General features: G+C 41.7%; 1 protein-coding gene across 4 annotated transcripts in view; it reads right to left on the reverse strand.

Moving 5' to 3' along the window:
• Positions 1 to 27,421, reverse strand: part of ZFPM2 (zinc finger protein, FOG family member 2) — a 465,402-nt gene that overhangs the window by 337,572 nt on the left and 100,409 nt on the right. For 2 of the 4 annotated variants that reach the window (XM_081874026.1, XM_081874023.1), the window contains exon 1: positions 1,900 to 2,565. The exons of the other annotated variants lie outside the window; for them this stretch is intronic. In XM_081874026.1, coding sequence (XP_081730152.1) covers positions 1,900 to 1,939 — 40 coding nt within the window. In that variant the 5' untranslated portion in view covers positions 1,940 to 2,565. Of the gene's footprint in view, positions 1 to 1,899; positions 2,566 to 27,421 lie in introns of those variants that run through there. 4 annotated transcript variants of the gene reach the window in all.

The raw sequence follows: 27,421 nt of genomic DNA on the forward strand, positions 1-27,421 counted from the left end.
CGATAAACAATAGGTTTGCTCTATTCAAGTTAACATATCTTGCTATGCAGAAAAGCAACCCAAAATGGCTTGTGACCCATCACCAGAATTCAATAGTCCCAATTAGTACAAAAGCTTTTATCTGACATAATAAGGTGAGCATAAAAAACATTTAACAGTTAAATCAGAAGATAACGAAGTATGAAAAAATAAGTTGAGATGGTCTCTGCACCATGCAATCAATTAATGTTAATTATTTATTAACAATCAAGTCACCAATCACATCATGCAGTAGGAAACCCTTTTAGCTAACGTTCTCAGCTATGCCCTGTAAAGCAAACAGCTTTTACATCTCATAGAAGATTGAAATGTTCGTTCGCACAGAAATGTTAAGCATCTAAACCATGTCATTTAAAATGTACAATGATTATTTAAAAGTGAATTTAAAAACGTACTTTAAAAGATACAGAAGTGAGTGTTACAACAATGTATGACTGTGAATGAAGTTTGTCAAAGTAGTATTTGCCAAATACTGTATCAGAAACTTGGGGCGGGGGGGGCATTCTTTCTGCAACTACAGCCCAAATATTTAGGAGCCATGTTTAAACCAGAAACCTATTATCTTCTTTGCTGAATCAATTAAGTTATGTTCTGAACACAGAGAAAAAGGAACTACAGTTCTATTATTACATGCATTTTGAAACCTGGAAGCAAAAAAAGGACAGCTATTTAAAGAGTCTGGACAAGTCACATGACATTGCGTTTTGAAAGGCGCTTGGGGAACAGGCTAGTCTATGCAAACCTATTAGGATACCACCGCTGTTTTTTACACTGAATCTCTTATCCTCTGAAAACCACCAGCGCTACTTCAAGTAGCGACCAACTGCCTTGTACAGCATAAGGAAGAAGAAAAAAATATCAAAGCTCAGAAAAGTTTAGGAAGTTGACATCACAAGGGAATGTGTCTGATTTTGTTGGAGATTTCGGGGAAGGGGTATTACAAAGAGCAGAATTATTCAACCACCAGCTCCACCTTCTCAAATACACTTCTTTTCTAATAAAAACTCCCATTTGTACTGGGCGATTCCTAAAAATCCAAGCATGGGATAGCTTTGCCTGCCAGCGTTTAGAAGCCATCGCTTCCCTGGAAAGAGTTTGCACCGTTTCGTCTCTTTGAAAAGAAACGGATTTATAGAATTCTGTTTGTCTGCAAGAGACGGGCGGCTGGTTGTTGCTTTTTCTCTCCTCCAGCTGGAGACCACAAAAATCCCCCAGAGAAACCGCACGCGAAGTTTATGGCCACCACAATCAGCAGAAGAGCTCCCGCAGATCGGCTCCCCCCCCCCCCCGTTTTGTTTTTGTAGGGGCTTGGAACTCTGCACGCGCTCCGCCACCGCGCTTCTCTTCGCTCTGCCCCTCCCAAGTTCTCCCTCAAGCACCGCCTGCAGCCTCAAGCGCGGTCGCCAGAGGCATTGCCCGGCCAGCGCCACTTCCTCTTCGAGAGCGCGAAAGAAAACAAGTTACCTGGAAGAGAGAGAAAAGCAAAGCCCCTTTCCTCCCTCTCTCTCTCTCTCCCTCTCCCCTTCCCCGCCCAACAACTCCTTCCGCGCTAAGTTCAACGCCAACTTTTGTGCAGGGAAAACCTCCGCGGCTAAGGAGTCCAAAAGCAGAGCTCTTTTTTTATTGTTTTAAAGGCGACAACCCCCCCCCCCCAGCCCTCGAAAACACAAGTAGGCGCCGTCCGAAACTCCACCGCAGGGCGCTGCCACTTCTCCTCGACCTGGTTCCCCCCCATCCCGAAGTTATTAATTTTTCGGTTCATTTTTATGTTTACGCACAACAGCAGCAGCAGCACCCTTTGGGGACAAGCCGCGTCGCCTTTCCGTCCCCGTCCCCCCCGCACTCTTGAGGGAAACTTACGTTTAATCTGCCTGGGCTTGCTCTGTTTCCTTCGGGACATGCTGCTCGCCGGTATTGGTGGTGCTGGGGGTGGCGGCGGTTTGTTGTTGTTGTCGCCGCCGCCGCCGCCGCCGCTGTTCTTGTTTCAGGTGCACTGAGAGTGTGAAAAGGGGGTGTAAGGTAAGTAGGTGCGGGGCGGGGAGGGAAGAGGGGAGGAAGGGAGGAAGGTGTGAGGGGGTGGAAGAGGGCGAAAGAGAAAGAAAGAGAGAGAGAGAGAGAAGGGAGAGCGAAGCAAGTCAACGTGCCGGGTTCATAAGAGACAGGAGCTGACGGGAGATGACAGGAAAAAAGAGAAGCGGAGAGGGAGGCTAGAGCCCAAGCTAGGCAGGCGCGCGCGCGCGCACGTGTGTGAGCGTGTGTGGTGCCTGCGCGCGCGCTTGTGCGCGTGAGGGGAAGAAGGCTGTGGGGGGGGGGGAGGTTGGAAAGACAGAAAGAAAGGGAGGTTTGGCGTGTCCGGTATATTGGGTAGTGGGTGGGTGGGGGCGTTAAGTGAATGAGGGAAAAGAACAGACAGAACTGTGGGGGGGGGAGGCAAGAGAAGAGAGGGAAGAAAGGCAGGACGGAAGGAGGAGAGAGATTGGGGAGGTGGGGGAGAGGAGGGAAAAGGAGGGAGCGCGGTCTCCCCCCCCCCCCTCGCCCGCGCCTCTCTCTCTCTCTCTCTCTCTCTCTCTCTCTCTCTGTGGCGTCTTTCCCTGTGCCGATGCTGCCGCCGGTGTCGCTCTCCGAGCAGCGCTCCCCTCAGACTGACCGGCTGCGCGAGGGGTGGGGTGGGGGGGTTGGCTGGAGAGCGCGCGAGGGGAGCCCCGAGGCCTATCTAGCCCAGCATCCTGTTTCCCACAGGGGCACAACCGCGGGCAGGACACGAGGGCAACTGGCGACCGCCGCCCCCCCTTTTTTTCTTTCTCCCGCTGCCCTTCTCCAGATGGGATTTCAGTGGCAAACGCTGCCTTCGGGTGCTGGGAGAGGTTTGGGTCTAGCCGTCGTGGCTAGTACTACTAGCCTAGTAGCCGGTTTAGTGGGGGGGGGAGGGGGGCGCTTGGCATGGGGGAGTTTTGTCCGCCTGGCTTGAGGAGCCAGTGGCTGCCCCCAAATGCGCACGAGACCCCGCTTATGAGGAAAGTGGCTTCCCCTCAGAGTTGGCAAAGCACCCTCCACTTCCTCCTCCTGCTGCCCTCAGTGTGTGTGTGTGTTTAGTTTTTTGTTTACTATATATGTATAGCCCCCGCCCTCAAAACAGCAGCAACTGGTACCCGTTAAAACTATAGGACCTTGCCCCCCTCACGGAAGTTAAATACATATCCTGATAATAGAAGGGTACTTTCCCGCAATATAGTGGGGAGCTCCTTGGAGTCACGCTGTTGGTGTTCACGTGGGAATGTTGATTCGGGACAGAGAAAGCGGAAAAGAACCATTGCAGCCAATGTAGGGACTGCGTTCACAACGCAGAGCCAGAAATGCTTAAAGGCACTTTGACAACCCAAGTCTAAGACATACTTTCTGGAAAGTTTTCCATTATACTTTTTCCTGAGTGTTGCTTAGCATGCAAATAGAGTAGTAAGAACACTATCCAGGAGGGCTTACTCTCTAATCAGTGCTCCCCCCCCAAAAAAAAATTTAGGGGTACTCTCATTTTGACTCAAGAAAATCACTATTTTATAGTTCGAATTGAGGGAAATAAATACAGTAAATGGACAAAAGTACAAAGATTCACAAAATGTTTAGGCGTATGCGTACCCGGGGGGGGGGCGGCAGTTTCTCTAATAAAGAGTACAGAAGATTGTCTGCAATCCTTGTTATGACTTTCCCCAGTTTGGGCAGAAAATCAAACAATGATGTCAACTTCATAAACTTCTGAGCTTCTGTAAACAAGAATAAGATGCACTCATGCTGTGTGAAAATGTCCTTATTCTGAGTGGCAGAATTATCGGAGCCCTCAATTCCCCCCCCCCCTTTTAAGGCAGTCTCAGAAAAGTTTCTCTCTGAAACCTGCTCCACCTTGGAACATGTGAAGTAATAATTCAAAAGACCAAGCCTTCGTAGATAGATTTGTCTATGTACTATGTACTAATTTATATGAATTTATTGCACTGCAATTAAGAAAAGAAAATTCTACTAGCCTGCTTTATTTCATTTCATTTCATTGGATGACTCTTTTAACAAAGAGACTCTATGCTTATACCTTGTAAATTCACTAACGATTCTATTCTAATAGTTTTAGTGAGACAAGGGGACAGTTCCACCATGCACAGCATACTTTTGAGAAGCCCTTCATTGAGCGGGGGATGGAGAATATACTGGGGAAGGTTTACTTACAATATTATATCCTTTTCCCCAGTAAGTATTAAAGGAACCCAGTGTTTATTTCTCTAGCATTTCAAAGAATCAAAGTACTTTGCACAGAATTCAAAAAGCGAAGCCTCACAAAGCTGCTGGCCAAAGCCTCATAATCTAAGCCTGCACAAGGCCACAGGTGGATTTAGGGGCTGGCTGATGAGGCTTCTGATTAATGGATGGTGCAAGTCCAGGTTTCTCCCTCTACAAGGACAGGGGGCAGAAGAAACTGCAGGTGAACGCAGAGAGAAGCCAATAGTTGCCAACTGAACAATAAGAAACAGTAGGTTGTCCATTTCATTTCCCTACTTTAAACTTTGCAACAGAGCACATAGAGATACCCAGCAATATAAATACTTGCCCCTGTGCACAGTTCACCCATTCAGATAATAGGCATTTTATTAGTCATCTAGAATGCTGCACAATATAGTAAAATCTAGAACTCACCACTTTTAAGCACACACAGATCCCAGAGACTCAAATTATTTGTTGTGCATAGTTTATTTAAAAGCTTTCATTCTGGTATAAATTATCTATGAATAGGTTATGATCCTCATCAAATTTATCTGCTACTCATTTTTTTTTTCTTGCGAGAAGCATTTAACTTGAGGGTCATTCACTAGCTTGCCACTATCAACATTCATTATATGAATCTATATAAATTCTGAAATCATATGGGGCAGTTTCTGTATTCTTATTGGATTATTTTTTCCTCTTCACAAACTATCTGACAAAAAGAACATTCATATAAATCAAGCTTAATGTATGCATGTGCAAGGTTTTGAGGAACATTTATGCTGAAAATGAGCTTCTAAATGTGTTTTCATCCCTTCAGGTAAAAATAAAAAATGCACAAATATATGTTTATTAATTGAAAAATTAATATAATTATGTAAATAACATTTAAAATTAGATTCACAGCATCTAGCACGTTCTTTGTATATTGGCCTTCCTTACAAGGTTCTCATGAATCACTGAGAAACTATAGTTTATTCACACTGAACACCTGAAATTCATTATATAAATTCTAAATATTAAGATAACTTTTTGTGCTATAAGCTAAAATAATAATTTCCAACAACTGTTATTTTTCCTGTACATGTCAACATTTATGTTTTTTATATGGAAACTAGGTATGATTTTAATGCTCAATTCTTTTATTAAACTTTTGATGCTGAAGTTGTCTTTTGAAAACAGAAGAGCAAAAACAAATAATCCATTCTTAATTTACCCTAGTTGAAACAAAAAAATCAGCTTCATAATGGCAAATAATAATTTCAATCTGATTGTGACTGCCTTAGGTGTCTGGAAAGGTAAACAAGCAATAAAATTAAAAAACACAATTAGGAAGTCATTTCAGCTGAAGAAAAAGTTAAAACAAAAATTATTATGTTTAAATACACCATGTACATTTAGTTGTTAAATTAGGCATGACTTTAACACTCATAAGAATAAAAATCTGCATTAACTTGGACAAAGAGGAGAGAGCTCAGTTGCAGACCCTCCAAGTGTCTCTATTTTCCAGGGATGTCCCTGATTTAGAGAAGCCATCCCGGTTTCTGATTTGATCCCAGAATGTCCTGCTTTTCCTTAGGACGTCCCTATTTTCATTGGAGAAATGTTGGAGGGTATGGTAGGATGTCCTTATTTTCATTGGAAAAATGTTGGAGAGTATGGAGTTATTTGACTCCTGAGCTGTCTGAAGGCAATCCTGTATAGGGAAGATATTTTTTTAATGTTTAATGTTTTATATATGTTGGAAGCTGCCCAGAGTAGCTGGGTCAACCCAGTAAGATGTGTGGGGTGTAAATAGTAAAATTATCATTACGGAATGGGATGTCCCTATTTTCATTGGACTCCGCTAACCCAGACTCCGCTAACCCAGAAATAGTACTTCGGGTTAAGAACTTTGCTTCAGGATGAGAACAGAAATCACGTGGTGGCAGCAATGGGAGGCCCCATTAGCTAAAGTGGTACCTCAAGTTAAGAACAGTTTCAGGTTAAGAACGGACCTCCAGAACAAATTAAGTTCTTAACCCGAGGTACACTGTACTTGCCAGATTGAGAAGGCGATGGGGCCGCATCCTGCCCCCGGGCCTTAGGTTGCCTACCCATGGACTAGATGGTCCTCAGGGTCACTTCCAGCTCTACAATTCTATGCTTCTATTCAATATATCTGTACATTCTTGTGTACAGATAATCCACTCATACAATGTACCTTCATCACTCTTTCAAATACATACTATACTATATATATCACAAATGCTCAAACTGTTTTTGCTTACTAGGGATAGTCCTGGTTGTTTGTCCACTGGTTTTTAAGTGTTACGTTCTTGCTTAGTTGCCCTACCGGGCTGCTCAGCAGACAGCGAGGGCAGGGAGGCAAATGAACAGGGCCCTAGAAGGGGGTAGTTAGGGAGATGTGGACCAGATGAAGGGGGGCCATGAAAGACAAGTTTGAAGAGGGAGTGGCCAAACAGAATTAGGAAAACAATCCAGAGAAGACAGGTGAAGCAAATCCAGGTAAGAGAGAATGAGCAGAAAGGAAAGGTACAGATGGCAAGGAGATGGAATGAAAAGTAAAGTTCGTATCTTGTTCTGAAATAGCCAGTATTCTGCTAGGCTCTAGTCTATTCTCATCTCAAGCCTTTGATTGTTTATCACTGCAGATGAAAAGGTCACCAACACATAATTGTCTTCCAAGTCCCATGGCTAGAAATAGTAAAGCAAATGTCAGAGTTCTAGTCCTGCCTCCTAGTGCTCCCTGACACCAAAGGCAAGGTGCCATTAACTTCAAGGAAACCTGAAACAGGCCACAGTCAACTTAGACCAACATAAGACAAACTTCTAAACAGAAATACAGAGCCAAACTTCTGAGCCTTTCATGTTAGCTGCATCAGCATATCACTGATATAATCACCTTAAACTGTTACCAGAGATTGCACTCAGACTAAGCTACATCACAAACTGCTTTACATTACCACCCAGTGACATTGGAAGGTGCACTTAAAAATAATACTTCCTAAAGCTTTTCATAATTCCCTTAAAGATGAATATGGTTGTGAGCAATATATTTCACTTTATGCTGAAGACATATTGCTGCTTTTATTATTTTTTTTAGCATTCCTTACCTGATATGACTGCTCTGTCTTACAACTGCGGCTAAACCTCCTGCTGCAAAATTAATTTGATTAAATCCAATGCTTGACCTTGTCAGCTAGTGACCTTAGACAGCACTTTGCAAACTACCGTACTACTTTCTAGAGTCTGCTAAATGTTTCACCTGTGTCGGAATACTTCTGTCTCCCATGATGCTTTCTGCCTAACAATAGGAACAATTTCTTCAAAAAATTATTTATTAGAAAAATGAGCTTGCATCCTATAAGATTGAGAGTTTTCTGGTTTACAATAAATTCCTGTATATCACGTAGCCTTTATCCATTACAACTATGGTTGTAAATATACTTGAAGTTAAGGTCTCTTCAAATTAACAGAATTTAATTTTTAGTGACCTATTCGCACTACGTATTTATCTATATTGTTTATACACGTTTAACTTTCATGGCTTCAGGTAACTGAGTTTGCAAAAGATGTTGAGAATTACTTGTTGAAAATCACTAGCCCCCTACCCCTTCATAGATCTTCAGTTCCTATTGTTCCCTCTGGCAAGAGGATGACTGCTAAACTGGTTGAAGTCTGTTGTGTAATTATGCTCTAATAGGACAGTTTACAAATGAGATAAGCACTACTTAGTTCCATTGTTATCACCAGTAAGCGCTGAAGTAATTGGCCTCCAAGTAACAATTCTCCCAGTGAGCCTCCAATTCTGATTTGAAGAGCAAACATAAACCATAGTTTGTTGGTTTGGATGTCATGGCCAACTATGGTTAGCACTGATGGGCAAATCATTAAAATTCCAGTTCATGTCACTTTCAGATGTGTTCCTTTTAAAATCTATTCTGCCCTTCTCCTGCATTACTTCATGGACTTTCAAAAAACCCCAAAGAATTCTGAGAATTCTTACACACACCCCAAAAGGTAGTTGTAGTTACGAGGTGACCCAAAGACTGCTTTATTTTATTTTATTTCCTTTTTAACAGGCAAGAGCAGCTGCCTTGTGCACTGAAAGTAGAACTGCAAGCATTTCTGGGAACAATGTAATGATGTGCCCTCCCTCCCAAGGAGATTTTATGGTGGGGTTTGTGTGTGTGGAGAGAAGGCTGCAGCTAACAAAAATCAGTCAAATTACAGCATTAGTTTAGATTCAGAGAAGTTGTTCAACACTGGAGATGATTTCCTTCCAGATTACTCAGTGGCGTAGCGTGGGGGGTGCAGGGGGGCCCGGCCGCACCGGGCGCAACATCTGGGGGTTAGGGTTAGGGGCGCAAATCCATGGGTTAGGGGGCGCAAATTACTTGCTTTGCCCCGGGTGCTGACAACCCACGCTACGCCACTGAGATTACTCAACCTCCACAAATGACAGAACTCTGATGTTTGCTGCTTAGAGCTATGCTGTGCCTATGTATGGGTTGGGGACCTGATTAGAAAAACTGATTAATGAATCAAAATGAATCAAGAAACGTGGCCAAACCTGATCACTTCTGTACAGTATGTGAATGGTGGTCCCTGGGCCACCACTACAAACTCAGATGTTGTTCGGGACAAACACTAGGATAAGACAACAACAGAAAAATGGCAATTAAAACAGACCCTGAAATCAATATCATTATAGAGCCACAGAGTTCAGCGATTAAAAGCTTGCAGGAACAAAAAGATACTAGCTGTGCACCAAAGAGCTAGCAAAAGAAGGCAGCTATTTTTCAGAAAGGGCTTTCCACAATCTAGGCATCACCATGGAGATAACCCAGTATCTTTCGCCTCCCCATCTTTTGTACCTCTGATGCTGATGGGACATAACAGGGGGCCTCCGATACTGATCTTAACTCCTAGGTGAAAGTGATTCTAAAGATGTTCTGTTCCTGCTTCCAAGCCATTAGGGGCTTGAATATTTTTTTAACTGTACAGCAGACTTTCTCAACCTTGGCTCCCCAGGTGTGATTGGACTACAACTCTCTTCATCCATGACCATTGGTCCTGATAGGTAGGGATAACAGGAGTTGCAGCCCAACAACAGATAGGAATCCAAGGTTGAGAAAGGCTGATCTAGAGACAGTGGTGGAGCTTCATGCTCTGGCATGGGGGCGGGGGGCAGAGAGCAGGTGGGGATGGGGCTGCTGCGCCTCCTGGGGGCATGGCACGCCACCTGCAGGGGCGGGGCACCCAGTGGGGGCGAGCAGCTGCAATGGCACCCTGGGGATCGCGCTGCCGTGGGCGAGGTGCTCCCCCCCCCGCACTCCTCTTCCTCCACCAGTCTCTAGAGAGATTCGTTAAAACATGCAGAAAGAATCTCCCTCCCCTACATAACCCGCCCCATTTGAAATCTAAAAATCATGGACTTTCAGAGAGGGTTACAGCCTTAAAACAATGAGGAAAATAATGAAAATGGAAGACGAAAGAATGAGCTTAAATGAATCCAGATATGATTTGTTACTGTCTGTGATATATCCTGGGGTTCAGTAAACAGCAGTTTTACAATGAAGAAATGACTTAATTTTGCTTTTGCTTTTCACTTGTTATGAATCAACAGGACTTTTTAAAGAAGCTGACTCAACCCTCACTGCTAGTCTTAAATAAAGTTGCTGGAAGCCACAGGAGGGGATAGTGCTTTTGCGCTTGGTCTTGTTTGTGAGCTTCCCATGGGCATCTAGGTGGGTCATTGGCTTGTTCCAGAAGGCCTCTTCTAATGCCCTTACAATGAAACAGCAACAGCTCAGTGGTGCAGCATACAATCACCGGTTAATTCCCTGGCATCTTCAGTCAGGTAGCAGAAGAAGCAAAGACTCCTGAAACCCTGGAGATCTGAGATCATGGACAGCTGCTGCCAGCCAGAGTAGGCAGTACTGGGTTAGATGTGCCAATGGCATTACACATACAACTTCTATCTTGCCCTGCATACAGAATAGCTTTTATTCAAGTATACTTCTTGACCAGTTTTTATCAATAGAATTAAATGAGGCAAATAAGTAATCTTCCTTGCTTCCCATGTATCCTCTGAAGAAATCCGTTTATTATTCAGTTGGCTGGTCATATATCAATCCACGATCTTATTAGACAGCAAATGTAACTGTCAATTGCCACTGCTGTAAGTATTGGATATCTTGTGCTAGAAAAAGCAGAAATAATAAGCATGGAAAATATCAATATGGATTAATGTGAGGGCCATAGAGCTGAGGATTTATTAATTTCTGTTTGGTTGCATAATGCAAAGTTGTAAAGTGAGATAGATTCATGATTAAAATATCATTGATCTAGCTGGAGTTCATTGAAGACTGTTGCAAGATTTTGGGAGGGGCTGCATTTAAACACTTCCCATTAGAAGCTTAAGCATTTTTTATTTGTTACGTTTCTGTGCCACTTCAGCGCACAGCTGTTAGAATGGTTTATATCCAAATAAAGTAACATACAAAAATGAGATAGAAAAAGGAACACAATCAATAGAATGCTCTATATAATATGCTTTCTCTCTGCAATGTAAGTTGAACAGTTAATATGTTGTTTTGTTGTTGTTTAGTCATTTAGTCATGTTCGACTTCGTGACCCCATGGCCAGGCACTTCTGTCTTCCACTGCCTCCCACAGTTTGGTCAAACTCATGCTGGTAGCTTCGAGAACACTGTCCAGCCATCTCGTCCTCTGTCGTCCCCTTCTCCTTGTGCCCTCAATCTTTCCCAACATCAGGGAACAGTTAATATACTGTATATAAAAACCAGTTCAAACGAGATGTGCACATTCACTAGGACTGATGAAAAATGTGCATGTAATCTGTCCATAAATTGTGCACATTTCCCCATCAGTATACATAATTTCCAAGAGGTCTGGCATATGTGCATGTATCATTTGAATTTTGCATGTTCGGTTGTCATGCTACATAACCTCCAGCGGACTTCAGGGAATGTGCAAATCCCAGTTGAATTTTGTACATTTTCTGGCCAATGTGAATATTTTCCAGTCAGTATGCATAGTTTCCAAGAAACATGCTCTTAAAACACACACACACACACACACCACTTCAGGGGTGTTCAGTGTGTGCCCTCCAGGCTACTTCTGGCCCACTGCCAAATTGTACATACTCCCCCCAATGCCCTCCACTGATCAGCTGAGCAGTGGAAAGAAAGGGTGGGGCTCCCGATAAAGATTAACATTTTTCATGCAGTTCAGCCTCCTTTCCCCCACTCTTAACTGTTTGCCAGTCATCTGAAAATCACAGCAGGAGTTTGTTGGAGAGGAGAGTTTTAAACCTTCATTTTCACTCCCGCAGTCCTGATGAAAATTGCCCCCATGCTACTATTTAATTTAGGAAAAATCTTAATAGAGGCATGGCATCAATCATCAGGAATACAGTGGCAGGAGATGTTAGCCAACTGGGAAAAGAGTGCTGGGGAGAGAATGTAGCTCTCTTGATCTTTGCTGGCTTAACTGCTCCTACCTCCTCACCATTTGCTGACCATGAACAGGGTCCACCACTGAGAAGGCCCTGCTTTGTGTGCTTGCCTATGTCACCCGTAGGTACACCAACAGGACCTCAATTGCAGATCTTAGATTATGGGCAGGATCACACAGTTCTCATTTAGGAGGCAAAGGCCCAGAAAAAAATTAAATATGGATACCAAATGGTTGAGATATTATGACTTATTAATAGAGGAAGAGGAAGGTTATAAATTAGGACCATTTGAGCAAATTAAAGATAAGCTAAATTGGTTACATTACCACCAGATTAACAAATTGTATAAACTGGATAAGAAAAATGGTTTTGCCTTGGAAAAATCTAAGTTGGAGATGGAATTGTTAGATACTGAAGGTAAAAACTTATCTAAAATGTACAAGCTTTTGCTGGAGTGGCATACGAAAGATGAACAAGTTAAATCGGTGATGATAGATTGGGCAAGAGATTTAGGACATAATATAATGTTTGAGGACTGGGAAAGATTGTGGAAGAAAGGGGTGAAGTTCACCGCATGTACTTTGTTAAAGGAAAATATTATGAAGATGATGTATAGATGGTATTTGACTCCTGTAAAATTAGCAAAGATGTATCATAACTGTGATACTACATGTTGGAAATGTAAAGAAAAGGAAGGAACAGTCTTTCATATGTGGTGGACCTGCCCCAGGGTGAAAGACTTCTGGGAAAAGATTTATAATGAATTGAAAAAAATGTTGAAATATACATTTACAAAGAAACCAGAGGCCTTTCTTCTTGGAATAACAGGTTCAGAATTGCCCAAGAAAGATGTTAATCTATTTTTGTATGCCACAACTGCAGCTCGTATTCTGTTAGCTAAAAAGTGGAAAACTCAAGAAGTACCAACAGTAGAAGAATGGCAGATGAAGATGATGGACTTTATGGAGCTAGCCGATCTAACCGGAAGAGTCCACGACCAGAAGGAGGAGGAATACCATGAAGAATGGAAGAAATTTAATGATTATTTAGCTAAATTTGTTAAGCTAAAATAACTGGAAATAGCGTCCAGATACTCAATGGGCTTAGGATTGTACTTATGGCAACTGACAAAATAATATGTTTAATACAAGAAGGAGAAGATTTAAAGATGTTAATGTTTAATTTAAAGGGTATTAAAATTGGGATTTGGAAAACCGTTATAAGGATATGCAATGAAATTCAACTAAGGGGAAACGAGGAATTCATTTTACAAAGTAAATAACTGTTATTTTCAATAAGGTTAGGATTGATGTTTGTTATGTTTTGTTTGTTTTTTGTTTTTGTTTGTCGTTGATATTGTAAAAACTAATAAATTTTTTACAAAAAAAACAAAACAAAACTTCAAACCTTAATGCAAAAGAAAAAGAAAGTCCCCACCTTTGTTGCCAGTAATACCAACCAAAGAATTCATGATGATATTCTGGAATCTAATGTGTGCTTCCAGTCACACTGGTGAGAACATCCCAACAGGCCTGCCCTTTTAGGACCCAGAGAGTAATAGTCAGTCCATGACATCTAAATAAATTTCTCCTTCACCAGATCAGTCCTTTACCAATGAATGTAGAACACCAAGTACACAACCTGCACCATGTGTTAACTCAAATGTGTACACGGATATATGTGGTGAGGTGATCCCTTAGATAACCTTGTCCCAAGTTATTTAAGGGTTTAAATACTGAACTATGAAGCTACTATATATTGAATATGACACACTGGTACTACAAAAAAACAACACCCCAGCCCTGCATCTGTTCTTTGAAAACACCTTTGGTGTATTACTAGAAGCAACATACTATTCCATGTGCCCCACTGTTTCAAAGGTAATGAATTAGAGGAAGAATAGAATGCACCTTGCATATACAAATGCAGCATGAAGAATGCATATCTGAAGTTACCATTATGCATTACCAACAGATCTGTCTGCCACTGACTTCCATGAAATTCAAGGTAAGAAGAATGCTAAATGTATGCATGGTGGATCTAATCACACGGCTCCAAAATGAGTAGCATTTCCCCCCCTGGTTTTGCAAGATCTGTCTTTTTGCAGCACATCCCAATTTTAGATTTTCAAAAAGCTGAAATAAATGTACAACCAGTGGCAGCTAGATTACTGGGCTTTATTATTATTATTATTCTAGATATGATGGGCATGGCATTGAAGCTTGCAAGCCTAAAGGAGTTTGTATCCCAGAGTTTGAATCTCTGCTAAACAGCTGGTTGCAGCACTACTTAAAATACATGTTAAATAAATCGTGCTTTATTTAGGAGTAAGCATCTCAGTCTTCCAATGCCCAGTGTCTTTGTACCTCCAACTGCTATGCAAATACCCTTGAATATATAAAAAAAATCAGATCACAGTATGTAGCCCTCATTGTTCCCACATGTCCAACAAATCCTCATGATCTAGCAGATGCAAACTGTGTGCACAAACCCCCTGACATGCTACCTAAATTTTATCAATTGCTCCTGCTAGTGGCATCTTGCAGTATACATTTTAACCTGCTGATGTTTGAAAACCATTATTTGTACTTCTATGGCATGAAAGGAGGGGAACCCAACCAACTGCTGACACTTATGTAACGTACATAAAATGGAAAGGGGAAAAATATATCACACTGATCCAAAGTTCCATGGTCACTCAGACATGCATATAAACTCTCATACATGTGGGCTTCTCCATTCATTCAATATATGCACTTTAGTCCACAAGGGACTCAGATAGATCTGCAGAGTTACTATTGTGAGTGCAGAGGAGAAGGGACATAAATACTGGTGATTATAAAGATTCACAACTAAAATCTATGATTAGTTGCATATCAGTAGAAATTGCTTTGGGTTGTTTTTTTTAAGAATTTGTAGAAATTGTGTCATTGCTTTTAAAAGTTTATTTGTACTTCATTTTTTAAATATATGGTACTTCAAGCTGTGTAGTGGCTTATACCTTTGTATAATAAATAAAATAAGTGCCTCAGGCAGTAGGAGCAGGGATATGAATGCACTTGGCCCCATGCTTGCTTGCCTCAACCTGCCACTCACTTGCCCCTGTCACCATCACATGAAGAAGGAAGCTGTAGCACCTTGGGAAATCTAGGCGTAGGAAGGTGACAGAAACATTGATGGAGGGGACAGGGGTATCAGGCTTGTCCCTGCTGCACAATGCCCTCCCCCCATATATGCTGTATTGTTTATGCATCATCTGAAGAAGGCTTCTGTTGTTCAATAATTTGTAATGTTGCTTGTTATAGTACTTTAAAGGAGTAAACCACCTTGGGGCAAATATCGTAAATAAATAAACAGCATTCCTAAATGGCAGGAACTCAAAATTTTCCCTTTCTCTGCAGCCTATTTAAAAAGTGACAATCCAAACTCACACGCAAAAAGGACTGTGGTTCAGGACCAATAGCTGAATGTGTTGTGCAACACCACAGAATTCATATCACGACAGGACTTTGGGATTCAGTTAAGGAAATCAATGGAACGGGGTTCCCATTTTGTGTTTCCACAAAAAGGTGTGCCATTCTGATTTACAGGCTGAATAGTGACCTCTAGCTATTATATCACTCCAAAACGTTGGAGCAGCTTAGATAGGAAAGTTATAGGAAACTCCCCAACATTTTCAGCAGTGGGTTTTCTACAGACTTTGGCAAAAGAATGATTGGGCAATTCTTAATTTTGTTGGCACCTTTATTGTTTGCCCTTCAGTTTGGCATAGACCTCTACATACACATCAGAAAGGGAATATATGGGGGGCAATGAATGTACATAAACATGAAGCAATGAGCCCATCTTCAGAGCTATAAAGAAATGCTGTAAAGGCAAAGCCAGAGATATGATTTGTCTGATCTTATAACTAGAAGTAATACTGACAGGAGCAAGAACACTGTAAATACTGAGGAAAGGACATGAAATATTTCCTTCTGTGGCTGTAGAAAGATCTACAGGGAAGGGAGATATAACACAGAGTCAACAAAGAATATTATAAGACCACTTCAGAAAACAACAGGAGGGAGGGAGCCTATGAAAATATTGAATAGGAAATCCTTTTCTCACAGGGAATAGCTGAAAGCGTTAATAGTGTGTAATGGACAGGTTACCCCAAAAACAAGGAGGCAAGGGGAAATAAAAATCAACCACAAATATTGATATGGCTGGCATGGGAACCCAGGCTGCCAGAAAAGCTTTGTTAATTGCATCATCAGATCCACCTTTATGAGGCTGCCATAGGGGGAATGTACTGGCGTGTTGGGCAATCCTCTCTGGCCCTGTCACACTTTTCTGTCAAAATAATGTCAATAAATCAATAGGAATGAGAAGGGTGGTAGTAGTGGTAGGAAAAATGAGTCCCAAAACAGGTAGCATCTTCCCTCTGAAGCATTTTTTTCAGTCTGGCTTTGCTTGGGAGGCTGCAGGAACAGAGGTAGGAACATGTGGGGAGGGGTGGAGCCAACAGGATTATCCACAATCTCTCCCTTATATATGTATATTTACCCTCAGTGCTTTTTCTGACTATAAATTCTGGAATGGAGTACTGGAACATTTCTGGTCCAGTGGATCAGGTCTCCACCACCCTATTGTAACTAGTGGGAGGGGCCATCTACCTGCCAGTCATCTTGCATCTTAATCACATAGTCAGCTGATGGACAAGTTGTGTTTAAATCTTGCTTTCTGCAAGGTTGAGCTGCACATGGGGAGTTCCTTGAGGATTGAAACCTCCTCACACCAGCTGATGTGTGAGAGTTCAATCTGTATTATTATTATTCTTTTTCCCTAACAGGACTCAAGGCAGCTTACAGCTAAAAACAAGAACTACTAAAAATGTAGAAAAATCAATCATGAAAATACAATTAAAGAATGAAAACTATATACATATATAAAATCTGTTTAAAACATACCAATAATTACAATAAAACCAGCACTATGCCAGCTCTTTAATTAAAAGCAGTTCAGTTTCCAAAGGCCTGCTGGCAGAAGGACAACAAGGAGGGAGCCAGTCTAGCTGCTCTAGGGAGGAAGTTCCAAAGTCTGGGAGCAGCCTCCATGAAGGCCCTCTCCCTCTCCCTTATCGCCGCCAAGCATGCTTGTGAGGGTGGTGAGACCAAGAGAAGCCCCGCTCAAGATCTCATAACCCAGGCAGGTCTGGTCCTCCAGACACCTTGGACCTAAGCTTTCTGCAGGCTTTGCTGCATCATTAATAATAATAACAGTAATAGTTCTGACCATATAACTGATAACACATTTTGGGTTGCCTAATTTTGCATACTTTTACTACAGACTTGTAATACACTGGACCCTCCGGATATGAACTTAATTCATTCCACGGGTCTGTTCGCACCTTGAAAATTATGTAAATAGAGGTTTGCTTCTGCGCATGCGTGCGGCGCAATTGAGTGCTTCTGTGCATGCGCACGCAGCGAAACCCGGAAGTATACACTTCCAGGTTTGCCATGACCACAACCCGAAGATTCCATATCCAGAGGGAGACATAAGTAGAGGTACAACTGTATATATACATGTGGAAAAGATGAGGATTTATTATTACAAAAAATTGGGGTTTAAAAAAATGAAAATAGCTTGGTCCAGGGCATCATAACCCAGCAAGCGCTTGAAAAATCTCACTCAGTGTGTGCTCACTTCAGTGAGGGCACAAAATAGTGAATTACATGATATTTTGTAATTTAGAAAAACTTGAACTTGGTTCACATCTCTACCCTGGGCAGTTTATAGTTTAGTCAGCTCAGCCTGCATAGCTCAGTCGGTTAAAGAGCAGTGCTGATGATGCCAAAGTTGCAACTTTCATCCCCATATGGGACACCTGCATATCCCTGCATTGCAGAGGGTTGGACTAGGAGATCTTCAAGGTCCCTTCCATCTCTACAATTTTATGATTGTATATAATAATAGTTTGCTCCAGCACTGCTAACTTTCCCTTCAGCAATAAACAGGGAGCTATATAAATTCAATAATAAATAAATAAATAAATAATAAAATACCAGTTGTTTGATCTCTTTTCCTGCCCAAACCTTTACATCTCCGTTAACGCTTTTTAATCATGCAGGCAGGTGGGGGGTTGCATGTCATATGGATATTTCTCCCTTGCTAGCAGTTCCTTGTGAATCTGTTTTAAAATTACAAAAACAACCCTTTTCTGTGGCTGAATTTCTCTACACTTGTGTATTTTGTACCACAGAGCTGCAAAGAAGCATGTCGCAGTGCTAGTGCCACAGTGCCAGGTGGTGAATTCCTACGAATGTTTGCCTCAGGCCTCATTTTCATCGCTTGCTCTTGTTGCCCAAGCAGAGTTCTGTTCTGACAGGCTGACAAAACTGCAGCCAATTCTACAGCTGTTGAATAACAGGAAATTTGGGACATTCAAAATGGGATTTCTTGTATAATCTGGCAATATGGCAGAATCTGAACAAGTGAGCAATGTGAACCATTGTTTGGTTGCTAAATGTGGTACATGTTCCATTTGTGGAGCTTGAGTTATCTAGGAAGGAAATTATTTCGAAAACCTCATTAGAGGTGATTTATTTACCAGCCAATCTGTATGGAAATGTTTTCTCTCTAAAATACAGTCCTGCAGAGGCTCTTGGTTAAAACTGCATTTTTGTGCGAAACAGAACCACCTGGAGCTGGTCCTCGTTCACACTTCCTATGATATGCAGTGCCAATTGTGGAAGCACCAACATAGTGTGAGGGTTTACTAGGGTTTCACAGACTGCGTAAGCAGGAACAGAAATTCACAGAAGGGGAAAGGCACAACTCTATTTTATGGAGTACAAAAGCAAAGCAAATTCCACAAAGGATTCAATCATAATTCAAATCAGTTGCCACAAGGCTTCAACTGCAACAGGAGATATAATTACCAATGAAAGGTGGCTCACTGCAACCCAAAGTATATCTGCAGAAAATGGGGTGGTGGGGGTGGTGGAGAGTCCTCTGATCTTCAAGATGAAGTGAGTCCTGGACCTTTTCCAATCAGTCCAGGGCAAGGTTTCACCAACAGAACAGGCACACCATCCAGCATTCTGTTGTCCAGCGAGATCTTCAAATCCTCATATTCAACTAAAACTCAACTGGAGCTGATCGTGTCAGATGTTCTCCCTCACTTACCTGTAGCTTTTTCTCTCCCCGTTATACAACCTCCCTTTCCTCCTTATGCTAGAATCTTCAGTTTCTGTGCATGTAAAAACTGGCTGATGCTGATGGCAAAAGCAACCCAGAATATTTTTGATATGAAAAATTATGGGATTTCAGCAGAATGTTACAGGATACGGACAGGTTAGAAATGAAGAAATATAACTGCCCCAAAACATTTGAAGGTGCAAATAGTTTGAATGTGGAATCATGGAGGACTGCCCAAGAGCATCATGAGAACAAATCCTCATTATGCGCAGTAAAAGGGAGGTTCGGAGGGTCCCCAGGAACCTGGGTTTGGACATCACAGGAAGACAAGCTTTATTGCAGCTTCCTCATTTGTTTCTCCCGCTCACTCCACGGGAGGAGTGAAGCAGGAATGATTTGACAGCACGCAACCAGCATGCTGTTTATTCCTGATAAACCATGATAAGCCACTAACCTGGGCTTACATGCAGATGGGGTCTGAAAGCTTGAATTGTAAAGCAGTTACACGTTTTGGTGAAAAACTGCACAATCTCTGGAGTTCCTTCCAAGTCTGGACACATTTTCATGAGATTTTAGGATTGGGTTCAATGACTGCAGCTATAACTGCATCCTTCAAATGAAATATGAGAAAGTAGGTCTCTGCTAAACAAACACTAATGCAAAACCTTTCCATTTTTCTTTTGCATTTAGAGGTGCAGAATGCCAAAGAACATAGTACTTTCAGGGTTCTCCTTTGCTTTGTGAACTGTCTTCCAAAAAGGACATTCACAGAAGAGGAAATGCCAGTCTCTTGGACAAGTCAGAGCCAGGTATATCGGGTCAGTTAGGAAACATTTAGCCCAATAGTTGAGGAACAGCAAGGAGCACATTGTATAAAGAAAAGTCGTTCATGCTCAGATCTGACAGCTGCAGAAGACTGCAGAAGGCCTTGGGTAAACTGATATCCCATGGAAAAGAAATAGCACACTACTATATAGTAAGAGGATGGCTGTAAATAACCAGTTAATTTCTACTGTGGAGAATGTGTGCTTTGGGCAATTTGAAGCTACTGGAGTCTCATTACTGGCTTCTCCTGCAAATTTCTTGCTAACAGTGTTATCCCAGATGCATATGAAAAAAGTGTACCAGCAAGAGAAATTTCTGATAAAAACCATTACAACTCATTTCTGACATGTACACTTGAAGGTCATGTAGGCCTATGACAGCGTAAGGTTGAGAATCAGCTAAGGCTTCATGGAAACTGTTCACTGAACAGCGGCAGCATTATACCGTATAAATGTATAATACTAAACAAAACAAGGGACAAATATACATGTCCGAGAGAAGTAATTGAGTATTAAAAAACTATAGCTAGGCAGTGGTTAGTAATGATGAACTCATGACTTAAAGGAGATAAAATAATCCCTCCAGAAACATTATCTTGAATAGACTGACTGATTGAAGAATGCAGGTTATAACATAGGCAACATAGGCTCTTTTTGAGGCTTTGAGAGGCCTGGAGGCTGAATGTTCATTTCAGGCCCTCCCCTTCCTTCTGACTGTAGTCAGTGTCACTTTTTTTCTCAGTTGAAAAGAACGACTGGCTTACCTGAAGAGTAGATTTGTGAAATGGGACGCTGGGGACAGTGGATTGGGTATTTCCTCTCACAAGACCTCAAGCAGGAGCAAAGACTTGTGGGAAGCAGGCAATTCCTCAGTTTTTCAGCATCGCCAAGCAGCAATGTTCACCGAAGCACATGAAAGAAGAACAGCAGCCTGCCTCCCTCCCTTGCTCACAAATGAATAAAAATAGAAGCGACAGTCAATAGTATCCCTTCTAAACGAAAAATATCGGGGTGACTGCAGACCATCATAGGGAGGGTTCCACTGTCCCCAGCGTCCCAAGGTGCTTGCCCAGCTTTGGAAAGGAGGAGTGAGGGTTCTGACAGAGTCCTAGAGTCCTCTTTCCCAAAGCTGAGCAAGTACTTACTCCTTGGGAAGGAGGTGGGAAGGATCTAGGACCTGCCAAAGCGCTGCACGTCCTTCTCAAAGCCCAGCTTAAGCTGTAGCTGCAAGGGCTGGGGGGGAGGGCGTCAAATGTTGGCCTCACACAGGGTGGCATATTGCCAAGGTCTGCCCCTGTTCTGGCTCTACCTCCTGTTGGCTTCTTTCCCTTCTGCCCCACCAGCCCCTGGGGACTGGTGGGGTTAAACAAATGAAAGCCAACTTCATGGTTGATCAGGGTATCAATGGTTCCTAGACATTATGGCGATATACTCTTTCTGTGATCCACAGCTGAATCTCGGAATACTGGTGGTTGGGGAACAAACGGGATGAGGATAAGCCATTGCCCCCATCTCTTGTTTGGAGTCTTCAAACAGGTATCTAGTTGGCCACTTTGGGAAACAGGATGCAGAACTAGATAGGCTTTTTTCTGATCCAGCAGGGCTCGTCTTATGTTTAGGATTATAGAGAAATAGGGAATTGTGTACAACACATTCATATGGATAACTATGATTTTGATAATAAGATTTTATTGCCTATAATATATGGAAAACACTATATTTATCAGCCTCTATGTACATACGATGAACGAAATGGGTCTGTGTTGAAACTGGTGGTATATTTAATTTTGATTCATGAATTCACAGTTTTAACCTTGTAAGAACGTAAGTTATTTAAATTAGTAGACAGGTAAATCACAGCAACAAAACTGCAGGGTTTAATGGTAAGATAACTGACATGCATGAAATCATTGTATTAAAATATTGTTTTCCCTATTGTTTGGCACAGATGGTGCTGGTAATTAATACTGCACTTTAAAAAAAAAACCCAGGGAATTCCCTGATTACAATAATTCACACAGTATGCAATAAACATTTGTATTACACTGCATGAATTAATGATTTGTAGTGTATATATTTAGGGCAAAATTCAGTGAGAATGTTTCAAATGTAAGCACCCATGAAATAAATGGGACATGTGCTATTTGAATAGAGGGCCATAGATTTGGCTTGGTGTCTTGAAGGAAGCAAATTTTGCAAGTCTTAGTCTTCCCATTCCATTCCTGCTTATTTTGTTCCATAGAAAGTCAACGGAAGCCGCTGAAAACCCAGTCTTATTATTTATATATCTGCACTGTACGCAGATTTAAAAACCTAACTGACCTGTCTACACGGCCTTTCGGCCAAAAATATGCTGTACAAAATGAAAGGAGGGTGAGGACGGTACAGGAAAGCAAGCAAACTCAGGCAGAAATTCTTAAAGTTATATACAGTAGTTCTTATAATGAGCAACTTGAATGGGAACAGATCAGGAAGGGGAGGAGCCAAATAGTTGCTGCTCTCTCAGCAAAGCCAATGGAATGAACTTTTGCTGTTCCAAGTGGCATCTAGTCTCAGCTGAGACTAATGCAGGCTTGCCACTTCTTCTGAACAGCCTCACTAGCAGTCTCCCCCCCCCCTTTTTTGTTTTTTTTGTTTTTGTTCATACAACTAGAGAATAACACTAGAATGGAGTGGTGCACAACTGTGGTTCTATATGAAGTCTGCAATGCAATTCTCAGCTGGCTGTAAAATGTTATAATAATTTAAAGAGCTTCACATTTTTTAATATTTGCAGGAGATATATGTAAAACTTCCTGCTAAACTTCCTGGAAATAAAAGCATTCACAACCACCACCAAATCCAGTTTCTATAGTCGAAAATAAACTGTGTTGGATTTAAGCTTAGAACAGGATTTCTTCTTCTATGTTTTCTTCATAAAAAAACCATTTACTTTAATGAACGTGGGAGGTGATCGTGTAAATATCTGCTTTTAGAACTTGTATATTAATCTTTCTTTAAGAGTCATTTTGCAAGCACTGTGTGTATTAGTAGCATAAAGAATATTAACTCAAATCACAAAGGATTTGTTTATAAATCAAAGCACATGAATCACATGCAGCCAAGTGCTCAATGTGTTTGTGTCTTAAGCATTATTTAAATAATAATAAAAAACTAAAAGGAAAATATTTTTATAATCTGAAAAAAACAGGCCCAGCAGGAGAGTCTATTTAACCTTTGACTAATGGAACTGAGGATTAGTTTGTTTAGGCAATATTTTGTTTCTAAGTAGGAATCCTTTACCTGCACACATTATTATAACCATTCAGGTAAGGCAATGTGTAAGACCAGGGACCATGTTTGATAATAAATGCTAACTTCAGTTCTCAGCTGCATCCACCTCCAGGGCTAAATGTGTGGCTCCTATCACCAGACTATGGACCACAAACTCAGTACTGATACTGCCAGCAACAGTACTTGTTATTTGTTTATGGGTTTGAGGGACTAAAACATCCCACACTTCCCTCATCAAAAGCATCAGCCACAGTATCTTGCAGCAACTTTGAAAAATATTATTATATTTGTAGTTTAATGTTGCACATTTGTGGCTGGAAAACAAATAGGAACTAAAAGTAATAAATAAACTTAAATCCTACATCTAGGAAGCAATCCTATTCACAAGATGCTGGCGTGAAGCAAGCCTGAATAAGTTAAGCCGACGTAAAATTACACCAGATCTAAACTCTGTTCAGCAGTGGGGCTTCTGGCAGAGCGAAAACAAGTCTTTAAGACAGTGTTCTGTGCCTGGTTGTCAGGTCATACAATCAAGTTGAATGGGCTTAGGATCAGATGTAAGATCACATCTGCATGATTAATTGCAGATGTGAGTACTTTGGCGGCAAGCCAGCATGGAGAGGTTCACACATTTGGTGGAAAAAGGAATTGGGTTGAATCCTTAGTTTAAATTCTGGGGTAGGGATGCAACCCCAACCCACCTAATTGGGATAAAAATTCAGGGTACCCCAAGTAAAGGGGTGCAGAGGGACGGTTTTGTCTGATGAGCCAGATTGGCGGGGGGGGGGGGAGGGTTATAAGGCCGTAGAACACCATAATGGTGTCCTGATGGGATCATCTTGTGCCTGGGCCCACAAGAGAAGTTTGACAATGGAACCAAATACTTAGAGGAGTGGTGGTCTCACCCACACTGGAGGTCTTCTAACTCAGGATTTGCTGCATCGACAAGTAAGAGGGGGTGGAAGAGATGACTTACATGGCCTCTTCCAACTCTATGATTCTAGTAAGGACAGCATGCTATAAATGCACCAGCAGGAGCACTGGATTGGCTCTGCTGCAGGTCTGGCTTAATATTAAGCAAAATAAGCATGTGCTTAGGGCATCAAGGGATGGGGGCACCACAGAAATTTTCCATTTCCGGATTTACTAGGGATCATATGGTGCAGCTGAACCAGGCTCCACAAAAAAGGCTCCCAAAATAAAGGAAATAAAGGAAATAATCATCATCTTGGGAATACAACAGAATTAGAATCTGGTAACTGGTATACACACACAAACACCAAAATATTTTAAGTGCTTAGGGCCTCTAAAGGTCTTAATCCGGCTCTGCTCTACTAGTGTGTTTGCATCATGCTAACCTCATCTTAAAAAGTAGAGACATCACCTTACCAACAAAGGTCCGTATAGTTAAAGCTATGGTTTTCCCAGTAGTGATGTATGGAAGTGAGAGCTGGACCATAAAGAAGGCTGATCGCCGAAGAATTGATGCTTTTGAATTATGGTGCTGGAGGAGACTATTGAGAGTCCCATAGACTGCAAGAAGATCAAACCTATCCATTCTTAAGGAAATCAGCCCTGAGTGCTCACTGGAAGGACAGATTGTGAAGCTGAGGCTCCAGTACTTTGGCCACCTCATGAGACGAGAAGACTCCCTGGAAAAGACCCTGATGTTGGGAAAGATGGAGGGCGCAAGGAGAAGGGGATGACAGAGGATGAGATGGTTGGATAGTGTCTTCGAAGCTACCAGCATGAGTTGGACCAAACTGCGGGAGGCAGTGGAAAACAGGAGTGCTTGGCGTGCTCTGGTCCATGGGGTCACGAAGAGTCGGACACGACTAAACGACTAAACAACAACAACCTCCTCATAACCTCACCTCTACTACTCTCCCTCTTGGTAACAACTTACCTGCCAGGGAGCTTAGCACAGTGGTTCTGTCCCACCTGGTAAGCTGCTTCTGTTAATAATGATCTAGGTGCTGAGCAGGTGAAGAGGTAGGGCTATATCACATGCAGACAATCTGTGGCCCATGGCCACATGCGGCCCTTGGAGGCTTTCATTGTGGAGTGCACAGTCTGCCCCACTGCTAAAATTTCCCATACTGCCAAGTTGCCTGCCTCTTTCAAATCCATGTTTCATATTCTTCATCACAATCATGCTCTCTCCAGCTGCTAAACAGCTGTGAAGGGGAAGGTTAGCCCATTCACTACCAGGTTTGTCCACTGTTGGCTTTGCATCACCCTTTAGCAGTAGGCTCTGACCACCCACCCACCAAAGCTTGATAGTACAGTGGTACCTTGGGTTACAGATGCTTCAGGTTACAGACACTTCAGGTTACAGACTCCGCTAACCCAGAAATAGTACCTCATGTTAAGAACTTTGCTTCAGGATGAGAACAGAAATTATGCGGCGGCGGGGGCAGGAGGCCCCATTAGCTAAAGTGGTACCTCAGGTTAAGAATGGTTTCAGGTTAAGAACAGACCTCCAGAATGAATTAAGTTCTTAACCCGGGGTACCACTGTATTCCTTCCTGCAACCTAGTAGGAACTGAGTAAGAATCACATATGATAAACCATTCCATTCCAAACCATTGATCTACATTTGCCTTAAAATTGATATAAAGTGAATGTGTGTGTGTGTGTGTGTGTGTGTGTGTATTAAAAGACCCTGCACTGTAATTGCAAGACCCTCATCTTCACTATCAAAATCACTGTATCATGAGGACCATTCGGGTGTTTTATATCATAGTTAAGCTGCATCTTAAAAATCTGCAGTATGCTATTTACAATGGCTAGTGTCACGTGGCTACAAATGAGCCATCACTTAAAAGTGGTGCTTATGGGAAATTCGAATACCCTAACACAAGTGGCTGGAGTGAACCAAAATAATGTCATTGGCCAAAAAGAATAAGGAATTCTCGCAGTCAAACTGGATACTTGATTTGCTTTCTGTAACAATCTCCTCTTCAAGATAGCAATCAGGCTCTTTAATATTTCAGCATATACTCAGCTGTGAATGCAATCGTTTTGCATTCTAAATATTTCATCTAGTATTCCACTACTGGACAGGGGCTGGAGATGATCTGCTTGAAAGGGAGTTCAAATAGCATATGGCCATAGAGTAGATTTATACATACAGGATTAAACTTATTTCTGCCTCTGCAGAACCCCAACCACCCACCCCAATAGGTACACATTTAAATGGGTTAAAATTGCTGTCACTAGTAATGCAAATAATGATTAAATACCATTGAAAAGCAACCTGATGTTTTCTGCTACTGTACCTTTAAGAATTTTTAAATTTAAACTTATTTTTAATTTTTAAAATGTATATCCTGCCCTTCATCGCCAGGTGATCCCAGGGTAAGTAACACAATAGAAATACACACTTAAAAGCCAACAAACTTTAGAACAGAATATAACTATACAATTCACTGCATCTGCTACATGGTACTGAAAAGGAGGGAGTGCCACAGAGAGAAATCAATTCAGTTTTTTACATAAAAGTCTCTTGTGTATTTATGAGTCCTGGGTGAAAGTGTTACAGTTCACTATTTAATATTTTTAATTCAGCTTTGCCTTTGCGATTTGTTCCTTTCTAATAAGTTCCAGAGGGGGTGGGGAGACACCAGAAATGAGTTGGTTTTCACAAAATTGGACTTGTTTTCATTCTGGCTGCAGATGGCTCCCAACACTGATGTGTTTTTTTACAAAATTGGCAAACTGCTCTGTCCTACAGAAATTGCCCTTCCATATGCCTGCAGGAAAGAATCCCATGTTTCAAATGGTAGAATAAAGAATATGCTCACTTCTGAGCAGGTTTTAAGGGTTACTTTTTATTTTGAACAGTGTCAAACCAAACCAAGTGCTCAGAGGTGCTTTGAGGGATATGAGAGTGTGTGTGTGTGTGTGTGTGTGTGTGTGTGTGTGTGTGAGAGAGAGAGAGAGAGAGAGAGAGAGAGAGAGAGAGAGAGAGTGTTATTATTTTGGATCAGATTGCCATTTATCACATTTTGGCAACCTAAATAATTTTGGTGAATGTTTTGTCTCCTTGTCATTATACATCTGGGGCCGGGGTGGGGTGGGATCTACAGTTTAAGTTGTGCTGAAAAGCGGTGAATCACCAAAAGTCACTATCTCAGCATTTTAATTTATTATATTTAAATATATGTAATTCACATTTTCTTCATGTATTATCAAGGCAGCTAACATACAAAATTTACTAACTCCAATCCATAAATACCCATAAAACATAACTAAAAATGTCAATAAAATAGCATTAGATATTGTCTGTAACTGGTTTAGCTGGCCAGTCGAAGCCATTTCCAAGGTGTGGCCTCTGTCACATGCTGACAGCTTCTAGGAGCCACAAG

The sequence above is a fragment of the Podarcis erhardii genome, assembly GCF_964252035.2.
Source record: "Podarcis erhardii genome assembly, chromosome: 8".
Lineage (NCBI taxonomy): Eukaryota > Metazoa > Chordata > Lepidosauria > Squamata > Lacertidae > Podarcis > Podarcis erhardii.